The sequence below is a fragment of the Mobula hypostoma genome, chromosome 3, assembly GCF_963921235.1.
Source record: "Mobula hypostoma chromosome 3, sMobHyp1.1, whole genome shotgun sequence".
Taxonomy (NCBI): domain Eukaryota; kingdom Metazoa; phylum Chordata; class Chondrichthyes; order Myliobatiformes; family Myliobatidae; genus Mobula; species Mobula hypostoma.
The window spans coordinates 122,001,818-122,026,682 of record NC_086099.1 but is presented as its reverse complement, the minus strand read 5'-3'; the positions used below and the strand labels follow the sequence as shown (position 1 = coordinate 122,026,682).

Genomic DNA, 24,865 nt, shown 5'->3' with positions numbered 1-24,865 from the left:
AGTTCCTGAATCGCTGAGTGTGTGCCTTCAGGTTTCTGTACCTCCTGCCTGATGGTAACAGTGAGAAAAGGGCATGCCCTGGGTGCTGGAGGTCCTTAGTAATGGATGCTGCCTCGCTGAGACTTCACCATGTGATCAATTGGCTGCAAGCGCACTTGCCACATTCTCGGAACAGATGTGATACAGGTCGTCTCCCAACCCCGCCACTCCCCACAGATGGAAACCGCGGAGGAAGGTAATGAGTGAGGTGAACTGAGATCTACAATGAAATGTCTAGGCACACCACAAGGGGGCAGCTTCTCCCTCTCTCTCTCTGCCTTCCTGGTTAGCTGATATGGAGGGCAGTGGGCTGAGCTTCTATTCTCATGTCACCGTGCTACCGATCAGCTAGCTGATGTGCACTCACCACATTCTCATAATTACTCTGACACAGCACAATGTGATAGGAAACACACGGGAATAATGGGGAATGGTGGTGGGGAGGAAGTGGAGGAGAACAGAGCACTTACCTCCAGGAAGGAACTCCATGATCAGGTAGAGATTGAGCTTGTCCTGAAAACTGTAGAACATTTTCACCACCCACTGACTGTCAGCTTCCACCAAGATGTCCCGCTCTGCACGGATATGCCCAACCTGCGGCAGAAAGGATGATGATAGTGTTACTCAAATTACACAAAGAGACACAAGGAGACACAATGTTCTCCATGTGACTCCTGAACACAAAGACAACTCCACAACCACTCAGCAAAACTGAAGTTCTATAGCCTGCGCTTCCTCTGAAAAGCAGCCCCAGTTCTACCCAGTGGACATTAATTGGTTAGATTCTTTCTATTTGGCGTGTGCCTGTGCGCGTGCAAGTCTGTGCGTGTGTGCGTGTGCGTCTGCTTGTCCGTGCGTGCATCCGTGATGATGTATTTTTCATGCTTTTACAAGGTGCGGAGTGGGAGAGAGAGAGACTGTGTGACCGCCAATCCTCACACAGACATTTCGCAGTATTTTCCCTTTATTTTACGAGGTCGAGTTGCGATCTCGACACTCAACCCGGCACAGATGGAAAGCGTACTCGGGAGCAGACCCGACTAGTTTTGAACCCAGGAACCTCCGCTCCCGGGTCCGGCGCCAATGTCGTTGCACCACCAGCCAGCCTTAATTGGTTAGATTCTAATTCTTCTATTCTCGTTATTGAAAAAGTACAAAGAAAATTTACAAGGATGTTGCCGGGACTGGAAGACCTCAGTTATAGGAAAAGGTTAGGACATTTTTCCTGTAAGAGAATGATAGAGGTATGTAAAATTATGAGAGGTATAGATAGGGTAAATGTATGCAGGCTTTTTCCACTGAGGTTGGGTGGGACTAGAACTACATGTCAAGGGTTAAGGGAGAAAGGTGAAATGTTTAAGGGGAACATGAGGGAGAACTTCTTCACTCAGAGGGTCATGAGTGTGTGGAGGGAGTTGCAGCAGAAGTGGTGGATGTGGGTTCTGGTTTGATTGCAACATTTAAGAGAAGTTTGGGTAAGTACAGGGATGGGAGGGGTATGAAGAGGACCAGGCAGATCAATAGTTCGATGTGGACTGGGTGAGCCGAAGGATCTGTTTCTGTGCTGTCGTGCTCTATGACTATTTCCAAGCTATTCAGACTCCCCTTTATCAACCCATCTGATAACTAAGTCAGCACAAAGGGATGAAACCCTCATGAGCCAGGCTGGTTAACAACTGCTCCAGCCGTGGGACTAGGAGAGACTAGATTTCCCATTCTAATCCAATGGCATGACTTGGGAATAGAGTTAGGCATTCTGAGTTGAACACCTACACTGACAGGAATGCCTTTCCCTGGGATAAAACCCAAGATTTAAGGTGGTGTTGGTGAAACACAGTGACAACTTGCTGGCAGCAAACAAAACTACTAACTACTTTATTAATCACACACTTTTCTGGAAAACTATCACTGCAATCAATAGCCTACAACTTCCTTTTCAGAGCTGAGGTTTTGAACCACCTATATAACCTGGCACTTTTGTGATGTAAACTGAAGCTATGAAGGTGCAGGACGGTCGCGGCATGGCGTGTACGGACTGAATTGAGACAGCAGGGCCCAAGCCCGAGAGTGAGGAACAAGACAACGTTTGCCTGATTTAAGCGTTTAGCTGGATTGGAGAGGTCAAGTGCGGCCCAATTCGAAGTGGCAGATCCTGGGCCGGACAGCGTATCAAAGTGGCAGGCCCTGGGTGCAGGAATGAGTAACAACCTGTTATTCAGCCAATTTAAACACTAGGCGGGATTGGAAAAGTCAGGGTGTCAGGGCCGGAGGAGAGGAACAGGCTGACTGCCCATGAGGTTTACTCATCTCTGTGCTGAACTGAGGCTGTGGTCTGCAACTAATGGGCCCCTGGATCAGCTGCAGTGATGACTGGCTTCGTGGCTGTGGGCTCACTTTCATGAACCTTAGTTCTGAATGAGCTTACTTTTATTGTTTGCACAATCTGGGGTTTTTTTCCTGCACATTGGGAGTTTGCCATCTTTTTTTAAGGGGTTCTGTTGGACTTTTTTTGTGGCTGCCTGTAGGGAGACAAATCTCAAGGTTGTAAATTGTGTACATATGTTGATAATAAATGTACTGAGAACTCCCCACATCGACAAGAAGTGCTACCACAAGAAAACAGCATTCATCAAAGATCCCCACATCCAGGACGTGCGCTCCTCTCACCACCACCATTGGGTAGAAGGTTCAGAAGCCCAAGGTCCCACACCATCAGGTTCAGGAACAACTATTACCCTTCTCAACTATCAGGCTCCTGAACCAGACTGCATTACTACAAATCACCTCAACACTGAACTGATTGTACGACCTGCAGAGTCACTTTCAAGGACTCTTTACAACTAATGTTCTCAGTATTTCTTTTATTTGTAGTTTGACTGCTTTTGCACACTGGTGGTTTGTCAGACTTATTCTGTTTATGTTAAGTTTTCCATGAAATTCTATTTTATTTCTTTTTTTCCCTGTAAATATCTGCAAGAAAATAAATCTCAAGATTATACATGGTTAGGTAATAACTTCTCCCCTTCTCTGCACACAGCTACACACCACAAAATGCTGGAGGGACTCAGCAGGCCAGGCAGCATCTATGGAGGGAAATAAACAGCTGAGGTTTTGGGCTCTGAGACCCTTCATCAGGACTGGAAAGGAAGGGGAAGAAGCCAGAATAAGAAGGTGGGGAGAGGGGAAGGAGTACAAGCTGGCAAACTAGTTAGGAGTACAAGTACCAGCAAACCCCGAAACCCCACACTCTTATTCTGGCTTCTTCCCTTTTCCTTTGCAGTCCAGTCCATTGTCTAATCCCCTCCATAGATGCTGCCTGAGCTGCTGAGTTCTTCCAGCATTTTGTCTCTTACTCTGGATTTCCAGAATCCACAGAATCTCATGTCTACCCACAACTACTGACTTCAGTTCACATCAATTCTGAATGTGCTTGAGGCTAGAGTGGGTCACGTCTACCCACAACTACTGACTTCAGTTCACATCAATTCTGAATGTGCTTGAGGCTAGAGTGGGAGGACAGTGGCGGAAGTGAAGTTGACACGAAAGTTAGTGATGCGGATAGCGTAGAAGGTTTCTTATGTTACAAAGGGACATTGAAAGAATGCAGAGCAGGGCTGAGAAATGGTAGATGGAGTTCAACCTGGTAAAGTGTGAAATGTTTCATAGAAACATAGAAACATAGAAAATAGGTGCAGGAGTAGGCCATTCGGCCCTTCGAGCCTGCACCGCCATTTATTATGATCATGGCTGATCATCCAACTCAGAACCCCGCCCCAGCCTTCCCTCCATACCCCCTGACCCCCGTAGTCACAAGGGCCATATCTAACTCCCTCTTAAATATAGCCAATGAACTGGCCTCAACTGTTTCCTGCGGCAGAGAATTCCACAGATTCACCACTCTCTGTGTGAAGAAGTTTTTCCTAATCTCGGTCCTAAAAGGCTTCCCCTCTATCCTCAAACTGTGGCCCCTCGTTCTGGACGTCCCCAACATCGGGAACAATCTTCCTGCATCTAGCCTGTCCAATCCCTTTAGGATTCTATACGTTTCAATCAGATCCCCCCTCAATCTTCTAAATTCCAACGAGTACAAGCCCAGTTCATCCAGTCTTTCTTCATATGAAAGTCCTGCCATCCCAGGAATCAATCTGGTGAACCTTCTTTGTACTCCCTCTATGGCAAGGATGTCTTTCCTCAGATTAGGGGACCGAAACTGCACACAATACTCCAGGTGTGGTCTCACCAAGGCCTTGTACAACTGCAGCAGTACCTCCCTGCTCCTGTACTCGAATCCTCTCGCTATAAATGCCAGCATACCATTCGCCTTTTTCACCGCCTCCTGTACCTGCATGCCCACTTTCAATGACTGGTGTATAATGACACCCAGGTCTCGTTGCACCTCCCCTTTTCCTAATCGGCCACCATTCAGATAATAATCTGTTTTCCTATTTTTGCCACCAAAGTGGATAACTTCACATTTATCCACATTAAATTGCATCTGCCATGAATTTGCCCACTCACCCAACCTATCCAAGTCACCCTGCATCCTCTTAGCATCCTCCTCACTGCTAACACTGCCACCCAGCTTCTTGTCATCCGCAAACTTGGAGATGCTGCATTTAATTCCCTCATCCAAGTCATTAATATATATTGTAAACAACTGGGGTCCCAGCACTGAGCCTTGCGGTACCCCACTAGTCACTGCCTGCCATTCTGAAAAGGTCCCGTTTATTCCCACTCTTTGCTTCCTGTCTGCTAACCAATTCTCCACCCACACCAATACCTTACCCCCAATACCGTGTGCTTTAAGTTTGCACACTAATCTCCTGTGTGGGACCTTGTCAAAAGCCTTTTGAAAATCCAAATATACCACATCCACTGGTTCTCCCCTATCCACTCTACTAGTTACATCCTCAAAAAATTCTATGAGATTCGTCAGACATGATTTTCCTTTCACAAATCCATGCTGACTTTGTCCGATCATTTCACCGCTCTCCAAATGTGCTGTTATCACATCCTTGATAACTGACTCCAGCAGTTTCCCCACCACCGACGTTAGGCTAACCGGTCTATAATTCCCCGGTTTCTCTCTCCCTCCTTTTTTAAAAAGTGGGGTTACATTAGCCACCCTCCAATCCTCAGGAACTAGTCCAGAATCTAACGAGTTTTGAAAAATTATCACTAATGCATCCACTATTTCTTGGGCTACTTCCTTAAGCACTCTAGGATGCAGACCATCTGGCCCTGGGGATTTATCTGCCTTCAATCCCTTCAATTTACCTAACACCACTTCCCTACTAACATGTATTTCCCTCAGTTCCTCCATCTCACTGGACCCTCTGTCCCTTACTATTTCTGGAAGATTATTTATGTCCTCCTTAGTGAAGACAGAACCAAAGTAATTATTCAATAGGCCTGTCATGTCCTTGCTCCCCATAATCAATTCACCTGTTTCTGTCTGCAGGGGACCTACATTTGCCTTTACCAGTCTTTTCCTTTTTACATATCTATAAAAGCTTTTACAGTCCGTTTTTATGTTCCCTGCCAGTTTTCTCTCATAATCTTTTTCCCCCTTCCTAATTAAGCCCTTTGTCCTCCTCTGCTGAACTCTGAATTTCTCCCAGTCCTTAGGTGAGCTAATTTCTGTGGCTAATTTGTATGCTTCTTCTCTGGAATTGATACTATCCCTAATTTCTCTTGTCAGCCACGGGTGCACTACCTTCCCTGATTTATTCTTTTGCCAAACTGGGATGAACAATTGTTGTAGTTCATCCATGCAACCTTTAAATGCTTGCCATTGCATATCTACCGTCAATCCTTTAAGTGTCATTTGCCAGTCTATCTTAGCTAATTCACATCTCATACCTTCAAAGTTACCCCTCTTTAAGTTCAGAACCTTTGTTTCTGAATTAACTATGTCACTCTCCATCTTAATGAAGAATTCCACCATATTATGGTCACTCTTACCCAAGGGGCCTCTCACGACAAGATTGCTAATTAACCCTTCCTCATTGCTCAAAACCCAGTCCAGAATAGCCTGCTCTCTAGTTGGTTCCTCGACATGTTGGTTCAAAAAACCATCCCGCATACATTCCAAGAAATCCTCTTCCTCAGCACCTTTACCAATTTGGTTCACCCAATCTACATGTAGATTGAAGTCACCCATTATAACTGCTGTTCCTTTATTGCACACATTTCTAATTTCCTGTTTAATACCATCTCTGACCTCACTACTACTGTTAGGTGGCCTGTACACAACTCCCACCAGCGTCTTCTGCCCCTTAGTGTTATGCAGCTCTACCCATATCAATTCCATATCTTCCCAGCTTATGTCCTTCCTTTCTATTGTGTTAATCTCTTCTTTAACCAGCAACGCCACCCCACCTCCCCTTCCTTCATGTCTATCCCTCCTGAATATTGAATATTCCTGAACGTTGAGCTCCCATCCCTGGTCAGCCTGGAGCCATGTCTCTGTGATCCCAACTATATCGTAATCATTAATAACAATCTGCACTTTCAATTCATCCACCTTATTACGAATGCTCCTTGCATTGACACACAAAGCCTTCAGGCGCTCTTTTACAACTTTCTTAGCCCTTATACAATTATGTTGAAAAGTGGCCCTTTTTAATGCTTGCCCTGGATTTGTCGGCCTGCCACTTTTACTTTTCCCCTTTGTACTTTTTGCTTCTACCCTCACTTTACACCCCTCTGTCTCTCTGCACTGGTTCCCATCCCCCTGTTGTGAACTAACCTCCTCACACCTCGCCTCTTTAATTTGATTCCCACCCCCCAACCATTCTAGTTTAAAGTCACCTCAGTAGCCCCCGCTAATCTCCCTGCCAGGATATTGGTCCCCCTAGGATTCAAGTGTAATCCGTCCTTTTTGTACAGGTTACGCCTGCGCCAAAAGAGGTCCCAATGATCCAAAAACTTGAATCCCTGCCCCCTGCTCCAATCCCTCAGCCACGCATTTATCCTCCACCTCATCGCATTCCTACTCTCACTGTCGCGTGGCACAGGCAGTAATCCCGAGATTACTACCTTTGCGGTCCTTTTTCTCAACTCCCTTCCTAGCTCCCTATATTCTCCTTTCAGGACCTCATCCCTTTTCCTACCTATGTCATTGGTACCTATATGTACCACGACCTCTGGCTCCTCACCCTCCCACTTCAGGATATCTTGGACACGATCAGAAATATCCCGGACCCTGGCACCAGGGAGGCAAACTACCATCCGGGTCTCTGGACTGCGTCCACAGAATTGCCTATCTGACCCCCTTACTATCGAGTCCCCTATCACAACTGCCCTCCTCTTCCTTGCCCTACCCTTCTGAGCTACAGGGCCAGACTCTCTGCCAGAGGCACGGCCACTGTCGCTTCCCCCGGGTAAGCTGTCCCCCCCGACAGTACTCAAACAGGAGTACCTGTTGTTAAGGAGCACAGCCACTGGGGTACTCCCTATTACCTGAATTTTCCCCTTCCCCCTCCTAACCGTGACCCACTTGTCTGCCTCCCGTGGCCCCGGCGTGACCACCTGCCTGCAACTCCTCTCTATCACCTCCTCACTCTCCCTGACCAGACGAAGGTCATCGAGCTGCAGCTCCAGTTCCGTAACGCGGTCCCTTAGGAGCTGCATCTCGATGCACTTGGCGCAGATGTAGACGTCCGGGAGGCTTGGAGACTCCAGGGCCTCCCACATCCGACACCGAGAACAGCAAACTGCCCTCACACTCATAATGCCCCTCTCCTCAAATAACAACAGAAAATGAATGTCAAACCTTCCTCGCCTCACCCGCTTCCGCCTAAGCCCGTTGAGCCGAAGCCCTTAGGTCTTCACTCTGCTCCCGGCTCACTCCGCAGCCCGCAAACTACGCTGCCTGCTCTATGAGGCTTTGTTCCTTTTAAATCTGCCGCGCTGCACAGCCCAACATCACACGCCTGCGCAGTCCCGTCTCTCAGAACGCCGTTGGAGAAAAAAAAAACGAAAATTTCAAAAATGTCTTTCTCGGCACTCCCACTCAGACTCCTTCTTCGAAACATTCCTCTTGAAACATTGAACTTGAAGGCAGAATGCAAGATTAATGGCAAGATCCTTTGGTGTGTGAAGGGACAGTGGGATCTTGGTGCCTCAAAGTTGCTGTGCAAGTTGATGGGGTGGCTAACATATATGATGTTGGCCTTACTTAGTTGGGTGATTGTGTTCAAGAGCCATGAGGTAATATTGCAGCTCTTTAAAACCCTGGTTAGACCACACTTGAAATAGTGTTCAATTCTAATTGCCTCGTTATAGGAGGGATGCGGAAGCTTTAGAGGGTACAGAATAGATTTACCAGGATGCTTCCTGGATTAGAGAGCATGCGTTATGAGGATAAGATGAGTGAGCCTTAAGTGAAGGAGAATGAGAGGTGACTTTATAGAGATGTACAAGATAATAAGAGGCATTCATTGAGTGAACAGCCAGAGGTTTTTTCCCAGGGCAGAAGTGGCAAATACAACAGTATAGGATGATGACAGAGGTAGGTGTTGTTTTTTAAAATATACACAGAAAGTGGTGGCTGCGAGCAACACGCTGCCAAGGGTGGCGGTAGAAGCAGATACGTTAGGGATAATTAAGACACTCTTAGATAGACACATGGATGACAGAAAAATGGAGGGCTGTGAGGGAGGGAAAGGGTAAATTGATCTTAGAGTAGGTTAAAAAGTCAGCACAACACTAAATGTACCAAAGAGCCTGCAACATGCTGTAACATACTATGATCGACGCTTGCAGTTTGGTGACCTGTCATCGGCAGTCCTGGGGTCAACACTGAAGGTTAAAGCCCAACGTTCAATTGGAAGTTCAGATGTTCGGTCCCGATGGCTGGAGTCTATGAGTCCATTAGAGGCTGGAGGCACAGATGCGTGCAAGAAAGGAAGAGAGAAATACACAGACACACGGGGACTGGGTGACAGGAAGGAAGGGGGCTTGTTGTTCTTGTTCTGATGAACATTGTGGACATGCTATGTTGACACTGAATGTATGGAGACACTTGTGGACTGCCCTGAGCACATCCTTAGATTGCGCTGTTAATGCAGACAATGCATTTCACATATGTTTTCATAAGACTTTAAAACATAGCAGCAAAGTTAGGTCATTCGGCCCATCAAGTCTGCTCCATCATTCCATCATGGCTGGTTTATTATCCCTCTCAATCCCATTTTCCTGCCTTCTCCCTGTAACCTTTGATGCGCCGACTAATCAAGAACCTATCAACCTCTGCCTTAAATACACCCGATGACTTGGCCTCCACAGTTGCTGTGGCAATGAATTCCACAGATTCATCATCCTCTCGCTAAGGAAATGTAACGTACCTGTGATAAATAAATTGATCCAATCTGTGTTCTGTGTGGAATTGAATGAGTTAACAAGGGATGAGACTCCTTTGGGAACAGGATGGACTAAGAAGCCCCTGCATATTCAAAGATCTACGAGGGGTGGCCTAAGGTAGGAGTCAATTTTAGAAAACCTAGCATATTTACTTTTCAACATCGTCCCCTCCTACATTTACACTTAGTCCAGCGGTCGTGGAGCATATGGATCTTGGACCTCCAGAAAGTGCCCACAGCAGGGGTGATTGATAAGTTTGTGGCCTAAGGCAGAAGGAGATGAGTTATACAGCTCTCGTTACATGCACATATGCAGTTCAATGCTTTGAGTGATTATGCAGAAAATGTGAAGTTAATAACTCATCTCCTTCTACCTTAGGCCACAAACTTATCAATCACCCCTGATGAATCATTAACTTCAAACTTTCTGCATAATCACTCAAAGCGTTGAACTGCATGTGCATGTAATGAGAGCTGTATAACTCACCTCCTTCTGCCTAAGGCCACAAACTTCTCAAGCACCCCTGCTGTGGATACTTTCTGGACGTCCAAGATCCGTATGCTCCACGACCGCTGGGCTAAATGTGTAAATGTAGGAGGGGACTGAGTTGAAAAATAAATGTGTTAGGTTTTCTAAAATTGACTCCTTCTACCTTAAGCCACGAACTTATCAATCACCCCTCGTATTCTCTCAAAAATATTACATTACCTCCTTGCTCAGATTTTATAAGGCATTGGTCAGACTGCACTTGGAGTACTGTGAGCAGTTTTAGGCAATATCTACGAAAAGATGTCCTGGCATTGGAGAGAGTCCAGAGAAGATTCACAAGAATAACTCCTGGAATGAAAGGGTTAACGAATGAGTTGAGTTTGAGGATGGCTCTGGGTCTGTACTCACTGGAGTTTAGAAAAATGAGGGTGTATCGGATTAAAACCTATCAAAGATTGAAGGCCTTAATAGAGTGGATGTGGGGAGGATGTTTCCTATACTGGAGGGAGTCTGGGACCAGAGGACACAGACTCAGAATAGAGAAATGTTCATTCAAAACAGATTAAAAGGAATTTCTTTAGCCAGAGGTTAGTGTATTAGTGAAATTCTTTACCACAGACAGCTATGGAGGCCAAGTCACTAGATCTTTTTAAAGCAGAGGTTGTTAAGTTCTTGGTTAGTAAGGGCATCAAAGGTTACAGGAAGAAGGGCAGAAAATAGGGTTAAGAGGGATAATAAATCAGCCGTGATGGAATGGTGGAGTAGACTCAATGGGCTGAATGGCCTATATCTGCTTCCATCTCTTATGGACATATTCAGCATAATGGAGCACGCATTTATTTCACAGATACAACCAGCAGCTCGACTTCAGGGAGAGGGCTGGTGGTGGAGACATGGTGTGAAGAGCTCTTCACAAGCCCCTCGCACCTATAAGAAAGAGGGAAAACAGCCTCTGGAAGTGAGAGAGTCATCTACCTGTTCCTTCTCCAGCATGTCAGACTTGCGCAAGATCTTCATGGCATAGATGTGACCCGTGTCTTTCTTCTGTACAAGACGCACCTGCAAACGGCAGAATCCACTCACTCATTAGATCTCAGTTTAGCTGTTAACTACAGCACAGCTTACCCAGTCCATTATAGAGATTCAAGTGCAAATTCAGGGCTGACCCAGCCAAGACATGACCCACAGGAAATAGCAGTACAGAAAAAAAGTTAATCAAGTCTGCCCGCTCAGGTTACTACCAGAAATCGATAGAGTATTTGATGAAAAATGCAGAGGAAACTGCCCACTGTTTTGGCCACTATTTACCCCTCTAAGAGTACGATTAGAACAGGTTACAAGTGCTCGTGGGACCGTGCTATGTGAATACTGTCCTCATGCATACAACAGTTCAGTGGCAGCTGCAAGATTTAAAAACAGCAGATTCTCCTCCACTGGACCATTGGTTAATCCAGGCAGCCGCTTATTTGAGACACATCTTAAAGAACATAAATTAATGGAGAAAATAGCTGGGATTCCCTTCATTTATCTGAGACACTTTGCCACTTAATTGGGACAAGAGACTGTAGATGAACAGTTTCTAACTAACGTCAGTTGCATGCACTTGTGTGATTGTTGGACACTACGCAGTGCTTAGAGCAAACAGTTTACAAATGGTGTCAGTTGTGTGTGCTTGTGTTTTGTAATCCAAGTGGACCAACGAAAGACCTTGACTGAAAAAGCAGTGTTTTTTGATCATTTTGATCTTTATTTTGACTTTAAAAAGTCAAGTCGATCAAAGAACATGGCAGCATACACTGGATGAATTCTTCTATTGATAACTATTAGGAAATACTACAGTTTTATGGTACTGTAGGGTTCTAATTGTTTCTGTATTTCATTTAAATATATTATTTATTACTCAGAAAAACGGTAGCTTGCCTTTTTTATACTGTTTTAAATGTTTTCATGAAACTTCAACTAATGCCCATTCTGATATTTGGTCTGAACAACAACTGAACCTCTTGACAATGCCTGCATGCTTTTATGCATTGAGTTGCTGCCACATGATTGGCTGATTAGATATTTACATTAACGAGGTGTACAGGTGTACCTGATGGTCACCAGGTATAACTCATGAAATTTATTGTTTTGTGGTAGCAGTACCATGCAGGAATAATAAATTACTACAAGTTGCAATAAAAGATAGAAAATTGGTCAAAGCTGTGCCAAAATGCATCCTCAGCCATGGTATGAGCTGAGGTTTGATAAGACAGTCCCTCTCTTGTTGGTCGCCTCATTACAGGAAAGATGTGAAAGCTTTCAAGAGGAGATTTAATAGTTGCTGTCTGGATTACAAAGCATGTCCTATCTGTAAATGTTGAGTTAGCTTGGGCTTTTCTCTTTGAAGCAGAGGAGGATGAGAGGTGACCTGATAGAGCTGTACAAGATTATAAAAGGCATAGATAGAGTGGACAGCCAGAGACTTTTCCCCAGGGTAGAAGTGGCTAAAATGAGGGGGCATAATTTTAAGGGAAAGTATGGGGGTGATGTCAAAGGTATGCTTTATTTTTTTTAAAGCACGCTGAGTGGTGGGTGCATGGAACATGCTGAGGCAGATACATCAAGGACATTTAACTGACTCTTATGTGGACACATGATTAAAAGAAAACTGTTGGGCTGTGAGAGGGAAGGGTTAGATTAATCTTAAAGTTGATTAAAATGTTAGCACAAAATCGTGAGCCAAAGGGCCTGTAATGGGCAATAGAACATTGAAATCTACAGCACATTACAGGCCCTTCGGCTCACAATGTTGTGCCGAGCATGTTATAATGGTATATTTTCTATATGTCTATAGTTTGTATATTTCTATAAGGCTATGTTCTATTTTCTTTAAAATGCATCAGGAAAGTTTGTAGAGGGACTCACTGGCCTTCAGAGGTTAGACTCAGTACACATCTTAGGCCAGGACAGACTTACCTCACCAAAGGCTCCTCGACCTATAACCTTCAAGGACTCAAAATCATCCAACCCTAGTCTGGTCCTCTTGAGCCGCAAGAACTCAGTCTCCTTCCTGGCGTGTTGGGACCTTCTCATCCGCTTCTAGACAATTAATAGAGAACACCGAGTTCAAACCAAATTCCATGTATTCTATACAATACCATTCCTACATAAAATTAAGGGATACAGTTCAAGTGAAGGCAAGCAGGCTTTTTCCACTGAGGTTGGGTGAGGCTACAACTAGAGGTCATGGGGTAAGGGTGGAAGGGGAAATGTTTATGAGGAACTTGACAGGGAACTTCTTCACTAAGAGGGCAGTGCAAGTGTGTCATAGAGTCATAGAACACTACAGCACAGAGAAAGGCCTTTTGGCCCATCTAGTCTGTGCTGAACCATTAATCTGTCTAGTCCTATCGACCTGCACCCAGACCATAGCTCTCCGTATTCCTACCATCTGTGTACCTATCCAAACTTCTCTTAAATTTTAAAATCAATCCTACATTCACCACTTTCACTGGCAGCTGTTCCACACTCTCACCACCCTCTAAGAGAAGAGGATAGAAGTATAATTTCGTATACCTCTATCAAATCTCCCCACAATTTCGCTATAACTCAGGTCGTCAAGTCCCGGCAACATCCTTGTAAATTTTCTCTGCACTCATTCAATCTTATTTGCATCTTTCCTGTCCATTGGTGACCAAAACTACACACAAAACTCCAAATTAAGGCTCAATGTCTTAAACAACGTCAACATCCCAACCCCTTTACTCAATACTATGATTTATGAAGGCCAATGTGACAAGAGCTCTCTTTACCACCCTATCAATGTGTGATGCCGCTTTCAATGTATTCTGAGATCCCTCTGTTCTAGCACACTCTTGAGTGCCCTACCACTCACCTGGTTGGTCCTCCCAAATTTTATCACCTCACACATACCTGCATTAAGCTCCATCTGCCATTTTTCAGCCCCTTTTTCCAGCTGATCCAGATCCTGTTGTAAGTGGAACGAGCTGCCAATTTCAACATTTAAGAGAAATGTGGAAAGCTACGTGAATGGGAGGGGTGTGGAGTTATGGTCCAGGTGGACTAGGCAGAATAATAGCTCAGCAAAAACCAGACGGGCTGAAGGGCCTGTTTCTATGCTGTAGTGTACAATGCCTCTTCTTTGACAACTGCCCCGAGTTCACTATCAAATGGTCCAATGGGATACCATTATTACCTGGGCTGCATTAGTTTAAATGCAGAGCCCAACATCTCCTCTGGATGAGCAGCCACTGCTGTCCTCAGCAGCGATGTCCACAGCTCAAAGAAAAATAAATCAGTAACCCCTCAAACTGTTTGACAGCGACAGCAGGACATTTCAGTTGGCTAATTTAAACAGTGTAGAAACCAGAACTAGATGGGCTGAAAGGCCTTGACATATGCACTGTATGTTTAAAAATCATTAATGTGCTGTATTAGAGTGTACAATTGTTATTTTTCCCCAAAGTTTTTAAACTTTTCCTATGCTTGCTTGTATCTTTATATAATCACCTATATACGTGAAATTATTAAGTGAATTTTCCAGTAATTGCAGTACAACTCTTTTTGTATTTTTCTGGAAGCTTCTGAGTTCTTCTGCAGGTGTCACACCATTTGAATCGAGCTATTTGATAGGTTCTTTGTTATCATGGAATGTCTTGTCATCTTACCCACCCCAAACAGCTCCGAGTGATTCGGAGCCAGCGTCAAGGAAGACTAAATTTGAACTCGCTCTCTGTTTACGTTGTTAGAGCCATTGCGCAAATACAGCTGCCATTCAGCTGAGATGATCGAGGCCAAGCCAAGACACCACAGCAAACAAAATTACCTCATCATCGCCAAGTCCTTCTTCCTCCATCACTTTTTCCAGTTTTCTTTGTCTAGAAGAGAAACAAAGATGCCTGAATATATGAAAATTGTTCATGCTCTAGGCAAAATGTCTGGTTTAAACATGTGTCCTAGTGAGCATTAGGAAAGTAGCCGGCCAAAATTGTAGAAACATAGAAACATAGAAAATAGGTGCAGGAGTAGGCCATTCGGCCATTCGAGCCTGCACCGCCATTTATTATGATCATGGCTGATCCTCCAACTCAGAACCCCGCCCCAGCCTCCACAAGGGCCATATCTAACTCCCTCTTAAATATAGCCAATGAACTGGCCTCAACTGTTACCTGTGGCAGAGAATTCCACAGATTCACCACTCTCTGTGTGAAGAAGTTTTTCCTAATCTCGGTCCTAAAAGGCTTCCCCTCTATCCTCAAACTGTGGCCCCTCGTTCTGGACTTCCCCAACATCGGGAACAATCTTCCTGCATCTAGCCTGTCCAATCCCTTTAGGATCTTATACGTTTCAATCAGATCCCCCCTCAATCTTCTAAATTCCAACGAGTACAAGCCCAGTTCATCCAGTCTTTCTTCATATGAAAGTCCTGCCATCCCAGGAATCAATCTGGTGAACCTTCTTTGTACTCCCTCTATGGCAAGGATGTCTTTCCTCAGATTAGGGGACCAAAACTGCACACAATACTCCAGGTGTGGTCTCACCAAGGCCTTGTACAACTGCAGTAGTACCTCCCTGCTCCTGTACTCGAATCCTCTCGCTATAAATGCCAGCATTTATTCACCGCCTGCTGTACCTGCATGCCCACTTTCAATGACTGGTGTATAATGACATCCAGGTCTCGTTGCACCTCCCCTTTTCCTAATCGGCCACCATTCAAATAATAATCTGTTTTCCTATTTTTGCCACCAAAGTGGATAACTTCACATTTATCCACATTAAATTGCATCTGCCATGAATTTGCCCACTCACCCAACCTATCCAAGTCACCCTGCATCCTCTTAGCATCCTCCTCACAGCTAACACTGCCACCCAGCTTCGTGTCATCCACAAACTTGGAGATGCTGCATTTAATTCCCTCATCCAAGTCATTAATATATATTGTAAACAACTGGGGTCCCAGCACTGAGCCTTGTGGTACCCCACTAGTCACTGCCTGCCATTCTGAAAAGGTTCCGTTTATTCCCACTCTTTGCTTCCTGTCTGCTAACCAATTCTCCACCCACACCAATACCTTACCCCCAATACCATGTGCTTTAAGTTTGCACACTAATCTCCTGTGTGGGACCTTGTCAAAAGCCTTTTGAAAATCCAAATATACCACATCCACTGGTTCTCCCCTATCCACCCTACTAGTTACATCCTCAAAAAATTCTATGAGATTCGTCAGACATGATTTTCCTTTCACAAATCCATGCTGACTTTGTCCGATCATTTCACCGCTTTCCAAATGTGCTGTTATCACATCCTTGATAACTGACTCCAGCAGCTTCCCCACCACCGACGTTAGGCTAACCGGTCTATAATTCCCCGGTTTCTCTCTCCCTCCTTTTTTAAAAAGTGGAGTTACATTAGCCACCCTCCAATCCTCAGGAACTAGTCCAGAATCTAATGAGTTTTGAAAAATTATCACTAATGCATCCACTATTTCTTGGGCTACTTCCTTAAGCACTCTAGGATGCAGACCATCTGGCCCTGGGGATTTATCTGCCTTCAATCCCTTCAATTTACCTAACACCACTTCCCTACTAACATGTATTTCGCTCAGTTCCTCCATCTCACTGGACCCTCTGTCCCCTACTATTTCTGGAAGATTATTTATGTCCTCCTTAGTGAAGACAGAACCAAAGTAATTATTCAATTGGTCTGCCATGTCCCTGCTCCCCATAATCAATTCACCTGTTTCTGTCTGCAGGGGACCTACATTTGTCTTTACCAGTCTTTTCCTTTTTACATATCTATAAAAGCTTTTACAGTCAGTTTTTATGTTCCCTGCCAGTTTTCTCTCATAATCTTTTTTCCCCTTCCTAATTAAGCCCTTTGTCCTCCTCTGCTGAACTCTGAATTTCTCCCAGTCCTCAGGTGAGCCACTTTCTCTGGCTAATTTGTATGCTTCTTCTTTGGAATTGATACTATCCCTAATTTCTCTTGTCAGCCACGGGTGCACTACCTTCCTTGATTTATTCTTTTGCCAAACTGGGATGAACAATTGTTGTAGTTCATCCATGCAACCTTTAAATGCTTGCCACTGCATATCCACTGTCAATCCTTTAAGTGTCATTTGCCAGTCTATCTTAGCTAATTCACGTCTCATACCTTCAAAGTTACCCCCCTTTAAGTTCAGAACCTTTGTTTCTGAATTAACTATGTCATTCTCCATCTTAATGAAGAATTCCACCATATTATGGTCACTCTTACCCAAGGGGCCTCTCACGACAAGATTGCTAATTAACCCTCCCTCATTGCTCAAAACCCAGTCCAGAATAGCCTGCTCCTCGACACGTTGGTTCAAAAAACCATCCCGCATACATTCCAAGAAATCCTCTTCCTCAGCACCTTTACCAATTTGGTTCACCCAGTCTACATGTAGATTGAAGTCACCCATTATAACTGCTGTTCCTTTATTGCACACATTTCTAATTTCCTGTTTAATACCATCTCCGACCTCACTACTACTGTTAGGTGGCCTGTACACAACTCCCACCAGCGTCTTCTGCCCCTTTGTGTTACGCAGCTCTACCCATATCGATTCCACATCTTCCCGGCTTATGTCCTTCCTTTCTATTGCGTTAATCTCTTCTTTAACCAGCAACGCCACCCCACCTCCCCTTCCTTCATGTCTATCCCTCCTGAATATTGAATATCCCTGAACGTTGAGCTCCCATCCCTGGTCACCCTGGAGTCATGTCTCTGTGATCCCAACTATATCATAATCATTAATAACAATCTGCACTTTCAATTCATCCACCTTATTACGAATGCTCCTTGCATTGACACATAAAGCCTTCAGGCGCTCTTTTACAACTCTCCTAGCCCTTATACAATTATGTTGAAAAGTGGCCCTTTTTAATGCTTGCCCTGGATTTGTCGGCCTGCCACTTTTACTTTTCTCCTCAGTACTTTTAGCTTCTACCCTCACTTTACACCCCTCTGTCTCTCTGCACTGGTTCCCATCCCCCTGTTGTGAACTAACCTCCTCTAAATTGTAGAGGGAGTCTTCTCCTCCAAGCTTTGGGTGAGAGCTGGAGGGAATTATTTACTCTTTTTATTCAAGATACAGTGTGGAACAGGTCCTTTCAGTCCAACGAGCCGCACTGCCCAGCAACCCACCTATTTAACCCTAGCCCAATCACACGGCAATTTACAATGAACAACTGACCTACTAACCCATACGTCTGCGGAACGTGGAAAGAAACTAGCGCACCCCTAGGAAAGCCACACAGTCAAGGGGAGAATGTACAAACTTCTTACAGACTTCTAACTGTTTATATTGAATTATTGTTAATCTATGCTAATTACAGGCAAAGCACATCATATTACTGACTGCTCACAAGACCTATCACAGAGTTTTTCCATTTCCTCATTTGCAATACTGCTTTACAGCAAATGCTGCGCATGTTGCGCTGGGAGCCACGGTTGCACAGCTGGGTGGCCACGGTACCATAGCAGTTAGCATAGCACATTACAGTGTCATCGTTCTTGCGATTGCCAATCGATTCCCGCCATTGTCTGTACATTCTCCACATAACTGCATGAGTGCTCTGGTTTACTCCCACATTCCAAAGATGTACGGGTTATCATTAGTGAGTTGTGAGAATGCTTTATATTTATTCATTCAGAGATCTAGCACAGAATAGGTGCTTCCAGCCCTGTGAGCCACACCACCAACAGCTGCTCCTAATTTAACCCAAGCGTAATCGTGGGACAATTTACAATGACCAATTAACCTACTGACCACAGTGTCTTTGGACTGTGGGAGGAAAGCAGAGCACTCAGAGGAAGCCCATGCAGTCACGGGGAGGACATGCAGACTCCTTAAAGATGTTGGTGCTAGAGTGTGTGGTGGCACCTGCGGGCTGCCTCCAGCACATCCTTGGGTTGTGCAGGTTGTAATACAAATGAGGGAGAGGCAGGAGTGGGGAGACACATACATTCACACACAAAGGGAAGGTGCTGCAGAGGGATAGACAAAGGAAGAGGCACTGTCAAAGGAAACAGAGAGCAAGGAAAGCAGCAATGGGGAGGTGGGTGGACCACAGGGAGAAGACGGTGCAAGAACAAGTGGTGTAGGAGGGGCTGGGAAAAATGGTCCACAGGAAGCAGTATAATCACTCCAGTCAAGTATGATGTTCTCCTAAAGGGTTGTCTTTTAGTAGGTCCTCAAGTGGATGTAGAGTCCGATCTGGGATCCACATATTCTGTTGTAGTGCAGACAAGAGCAAGTTGTAGCTGTGGTTAGTGGTTGGGTCTTTCTGTTGTTCAGTCTCTCCTTTCACAGATGCCGCTTGTTTTCTGCGGCACAACGGAGACGCTCACAGGTAGCGCAGATCCCTCTTGGACAGATTTCCTCCAGGTGTATCTATCGAGTGCAATGTCTTCTCGGGTTTTAGGCATAATGTAGAATTTCTTCAGACTGATTTTTGATTTATCTTTGAAGTGTTCCTTTACCCACCAGGGTCTCGCTGATCATCCTTCAACTGGAGTGAAGGATCAGTTTGGGGAAATACAAATTAGGCATCAGGATGACATGACCATCTATCAGAGTTGGTGTTGCTTTATCATAGTGGAGATGTTCACGTTGGCCTTCCCCAGTATGCTGGTGTTAGAGTTGTATGTGTGCTGTTGCATGCACTTGGCATAAGCAGATCACTTTAAGTTGGACATGTAGTGTAGCAGTCAGTGGGGGGGGCATGGAGGGGGCAAGTCATCATACACCATGAGGTACAGGTACACACATACCATGGGGCATAGGGCGGGTGAGATGGGGAGTTGATCTGAAGTGTGAAACTCCAAACAAGAATCAGCACGAGTGACTAGTAGTAAAAGCACAAATCAATGTCTGAGACAGGGTGACTTACTCAGGGAACTTGTCAGTTCCTGACTCAGTGTGAGACGCTTGGAGGAGGCGAGTTCAAAGTAAATTTATTATCAATGTATACACATGTCACCAAATACAACCCTGAGGTTCATTTTATTGTAGGTATTCACAGTAAATACAAAGAAAGGGGATAGAATCATTGAAAAACCGCAACACAAAGCAGACGAACAGCCAAAAAAATAACAAATGCAAAAGATAACAAATTTTGCAAATAAAAGAACACAAAATAATAATAATAATATTACCATAAATTAAATTACAACTGATCAGTTATTACATATAGGAGAATCCATAATAATCATCTGAATATAATAATATAGGATAAACAAGATCAATTTATTTAATAGATATAGCCATTCCAAGCACACATAACTTACAGAAATCAATAAGTGGAAAACACCAGAAATATGCTGAATTAAAAGAGGAAACTTAAAGACTTTGGAACGTGAACAGGGTATACAGTGTCCCGACAGTAATATCTACAACTGGTATCACCCCAAAGTCACTACAGAATAGCATTAAACAATTAGGCCTACATAGCAATATTTAAGTAAATCTTCAGAAAGCCCCAATACTAAACACTGCTAGAATAGTCCAAAAGTTCCTAGCAATTGAAAAATGAGCAGGCTTGGTTATGTCTGTACCTCAGGTTTTACTAGCTTGAGCTGAGAGAAAATAAATAGAAATTGTAATATTATTATTAAGTAATAATAATGATAATCTTATTATTAAGAAATAAAAATTGGAAATGAGTTGTACAGTCCAGGTTGTGGAATGAATTCCATGTTGGGGTGATTGAAGTTATCCAAGCTGGTTCAGGAGTCTGATGGTTGAGGGGTATAAATGTTCCTGAACCTGGAGGTGAGAGTCCTGAGGCTCCTGTATCTTCTTCCTGATGGCAGCAGTGAGAAGACAGCATGTCCTGTGTGGTGGGAGTCCTTCATGATGGATGCTGCTTTCCTGCAACAGCGCTGCATGTAGATGTGCTCAGTGATGGGGAGAACTTTATCTGTGATGATCTGGGCTGTATCCACTACTTTTTGTAGTCAGAAGAGTGGGAGGAGAGAGTTTACAGAGATCTCTGGCGAGTGTGTTCAGACCTGCAGACAGACATTAAGTAAGCACACAAATATCCCCACCCACTTACCTCATTTCTCTTTCTTCATGCTGTACGATCAGGTTGCTGTAAAAGTTTTCCAGAGTAACCTTCGTGATAGTGACCCGTTCCTTCGTATGGTTGCTCATGGTTGGGTAGGAGGTTGCCTGCCCAGTCATTGCCATGGTTACCTGCCTAGTAAAGACAAACAGATGTGAATGGAGGTGTTTATAAGATGTGGCTTTCACACAGCCGTTGTGCGCACCCTTTCAATGAGTCACCAGTAAAGCTGCCTTCAACAGACACAACTACCAGCTTCCTTGTCTCCAGCTTTTCCCTAACCTGTCAAGGATCTTTTTTAAAATTTTATTTTTATTTAACGATACAGGGTGGAACAGAACTTTCAAATTCGACAACCTAGCAAACCACTGATTTAACACTAGCCTAATCACAGGACAATTTACAATGACCAATTGATCTACTATCTGCTACATCTTTGGACTGTGGGAGAACGCTGGAGTATCCAGAGGACACACGTACAGTCATAGGGAGAACATACAAACTCCTTACAAATGGTGCCAGAATCAAACTCTGAACTCAAATGCCCCAAGCTGTAATAGCGTCATGCTAACCGCTACACGACTTTGACACCCTGATTTTTGAACACAAAACTTGCAGAGAAAGCCATTTCACTTTTGAAGGACAAGGTTAGCATTTACAAAATAGCACAGAAAGTGCAAAAGAAAGAACTGAGTGAATCAATTTAACCCCAGATTCAGATTTATCACATACACATGGAAACATCGAGTGGAGTACATCATTTAATTAACAACCAACATACAAGGGTATGCTGGGGGGCAGCCTGCACATTCTGGCATCAACATAGCATGCACATAGTGCTCGACAGAACAACACAGAACACAACAAGCAACAACAGGAACAAAACAGTCTGTTTTACATACACACTGCTCTAACCCCAGGACAGGCGATCTTCTTCAGCCTCCATCGGAATAGTGAATTCACAGGTATTTCCCAGTGGCTATCAACAGCAAAAGCTGAATTTTTTGACTATTTTATACCTTCAGTGACCACTTTAATAGGTACAACTGGTCGTGAATGTAAATATCTAATCAGCCAATCACGTGGCAGTAACTCAATGCATCAAAGCATGCAGACATTGTCAAGAGGTTCAGTTGTTGTTCAGACTAAACATCAGAATGGGGAAGAAATGTGATCTAAGTGACTTAAACTGTATAATGATTTTTGGTGCCACATGGGGTGGTTTGAGTACCTCAGAAACTGCTGATCTCCTGGGATTTTCATATATAACAGTCTCTAGAGTTTACAAAAAAAATCCAGTGAGCAGCATTAGCAGCATTTGCAGCATTTCTATGGATGAAAACACCTTGTTAATGAGAGAGGTCAGAGGAGAATGGCCAGACTGGTTCAAGCTGGCAGGAAGGCAACAGTAACTCAGATACCTACACATTGCAACAGTGTGCAGAACAACATTTTCAAAAGGCGATACCTCAAAAAAGTAGCACCCATCTGGAAGGACCCCATCCAGGCCATGCCCTCACCTCGCTGATGCCATCAGGAAGACGGCATACGAGCATCAGGTCCCACACAACCAGGTTCAGGAACAGTTATTACCTGAATCATGAGAATATACAAACTGCTTGCAAACAGCGGAGGGAAATGAAACCCAATCCCAATGCTGGTGCTGATATGATAGCTGCTGTACGAATATTCTTTGCCAGAAAATTGAAATATCATTGCTCATCTGGCAAAATATAGTTATCATTGCCTCCACATCCAGAAAGCAGGAACTGACAACTCAAAAAAAACGTATCTTTTCCATATGTTTGTATTTGCACAGTCTGTCTTTGCCACATTGGTTGGTTGTCAGTTTTTGTTTTTGTATGGTTTTTCATAGATTCCGTTATATTCTTTATTTCTTCTGTAAGGAACTGAATTCCAAAGTAATATATAGTCTTTTGAACTTTGAGAACCAGAGCTAATCTCCAACTGAACAGAGCAACTTTGCATCAGTCTCAGAGAGAATACTCACCGATGGGACGAAGCCCAACAATAAACTAACCTCTCACTGGATTCAGGTCCTCTAGCAGTCGTTCACTCAGATCCCCAAAACAATGGTGCCACCCACGCTGCTTACTGGGCTTCCCTCTCACAGGCTTTACACAAGAACTAGTTCTACAACTTCAAATTCTTCTGAAATTGTCAGCCATGGCTGTTGTTCTACACTAAACCATAAATCGACAGATAACAGGTTCAAAGCCCACTGCAGTGACAGGAATCTATCATTAGGCCATATTTACCTGCACTGTACTTTTTCAGCAACTTTTACACTTTTTTAAAAATTGTTATTCTTTTTACCTTATTATAGCTCAAAGTTCTATGTAATGATTTGATCTGTGTGAAGAAGTCAAAGCAAATTTTTAATAAACGTATATACCTTAAGATTTCCTTGAAATTCATTTTCTTGCAGACATTCACAGTACAACAAAGAAATACAAAAAAAATGAACTATACATAAATAAAGACTGTCAAATAACCAATATGTAAAAGTTTGCAAGACAAATTTTTGACTGTATCGAAGTACATGTGACAATAATAAACCATTTCCAATATGTCAGCAGGGTACTGAGGGAGCACCAAATTGTCATGAGAGATCCCAAAGTACCAACTGGAAAGCAGGCAAGCTTTCCTCTCTCTCGGCCCGAAACGTCGATTGTACCTCTTCCTAGAGATGCTGCCTGGCCTGATGTGTTCACCAGCAACTTTGATGTGTGAAGCTTTCCCCTATGCCTTGGTTAAATTCAATCCTTCAATTACAAAGTAGAATTGGGTTTAAAAGTGCACGTGACTTCCTGAGGTTGGACAGCATTTCATTTACTGCCACTCAATTCCTTGGCCTTCTTGAACACACTTGAGAACTCTTTGTTCAAACATCAAGATCAGAACAAGAGCTAATTAACTAATTGGCCATGGCTCAGAGTGCTGCACTTGCGCCTGTGGTAATTGTTGGTGCGAGTGTCATTTCAAAGTTCTGAGCACAAATATCCACTGGTTGGAAAAAGTTGCATCATTAGATCACAACCAGTCTGTCCTCTCTAGTGGGTGTAAAATATCCCATTTTGAGCATGAGAGTGTAACGAGTATCTTGGCCAATAGTTATTCTCAATGTCATTTAGATTGGCTGCCCAGTCACTTGTGAGAGCTTAACAGTGAGAAAGTTTCCTACATTATAACAGGGACTACATTTTAAGACTACTGAGTTATAAATCTCTTTGGTCTGTATGCCACAGGCATGAAAGAGGTTATTTAATTGCAAGTTGTTTTACTCCCAGGAACAAAATGTATAAGTGAACTCTGGAGGCTTTTACAACCAGCAAGACCTCGCTCTGCACTGTCCCCACTGCTTTGGCAAGATGTGTTTATTTACCATGTCTATTTCAATTACAGTAATTTAATGAGGAACTCATTTTTTGTCCCTGTGGGATAGTGGCTGTGCGTGTCTGGTCCAATGGTTCTGATATAGCTGCTGCTACCTGGCAGCTACAACCACAGTGCTCACACATTACAAAACACAATACATTCAGATCAGGTGCCAGCAACAACAGCAACACATTGACTGTTCCTACCTAACTGCCACCAGGAAGACCACTGTTCTTCAACACACTGCAGCTTATATGCAGAGCTTACACCCCCGCTGCCATTTGCTAGGATGATAAGACCATAAGACAGAGGAGCAGAATTAGGCTATTCAGCCCAGAGCCTGCTTGACCATTCCATCATGGCTCATCCCTGTCAACCCCATTCTCTTGCCTTCTCCCTGTAACCTTTGATGGCCTTACTAATAAAGAGCCCATCAAACTCTGTATTAAATATCCCCACTGACTTGGCCTGCGCAACTA

General features: G+C 44.0%; 1 protein-coding gene across 1 annotated transcript in view; it reads right to left on the bottom strand.

Annotated features, from left to right (window-relative positions):
* LOC134344231 (serine/threonine-protein kinase 38) overlaps window positions 1-24,865 on the bottom strand; it is a 132,767-nt gene that overhangs the window by 52,224 nt on the left and 55,678 nt on the right. Inside the window, exons 2-6 of the mRNA XM_063043684.1 lie at window positions 20,979-21,122; window positions 14,723-14,774; window positions 12,853-12,975; window positions 10,870-10,953; window positions 510-633 (exon numbers count right to left, since the gene is read on the bottom strand). Coding sequence (XP_062899754.1) covers window positions 510-633; window positions 10,870-10,953; window positions 12,853-12,975; window positions 14,723-14,774; window positions 20,979-21,112 — 517 coding nt within the window. The 5' untranslated portion in view covers window positions 21,113-21,122. The remainder of the gene's footprint in view (window positions 1-509; window positions 634-10,869; window positions 10,954-12,852; window positions 12,976-14,722; window positions 14,775-20,978; window positions 21,123-24,865) is intronic.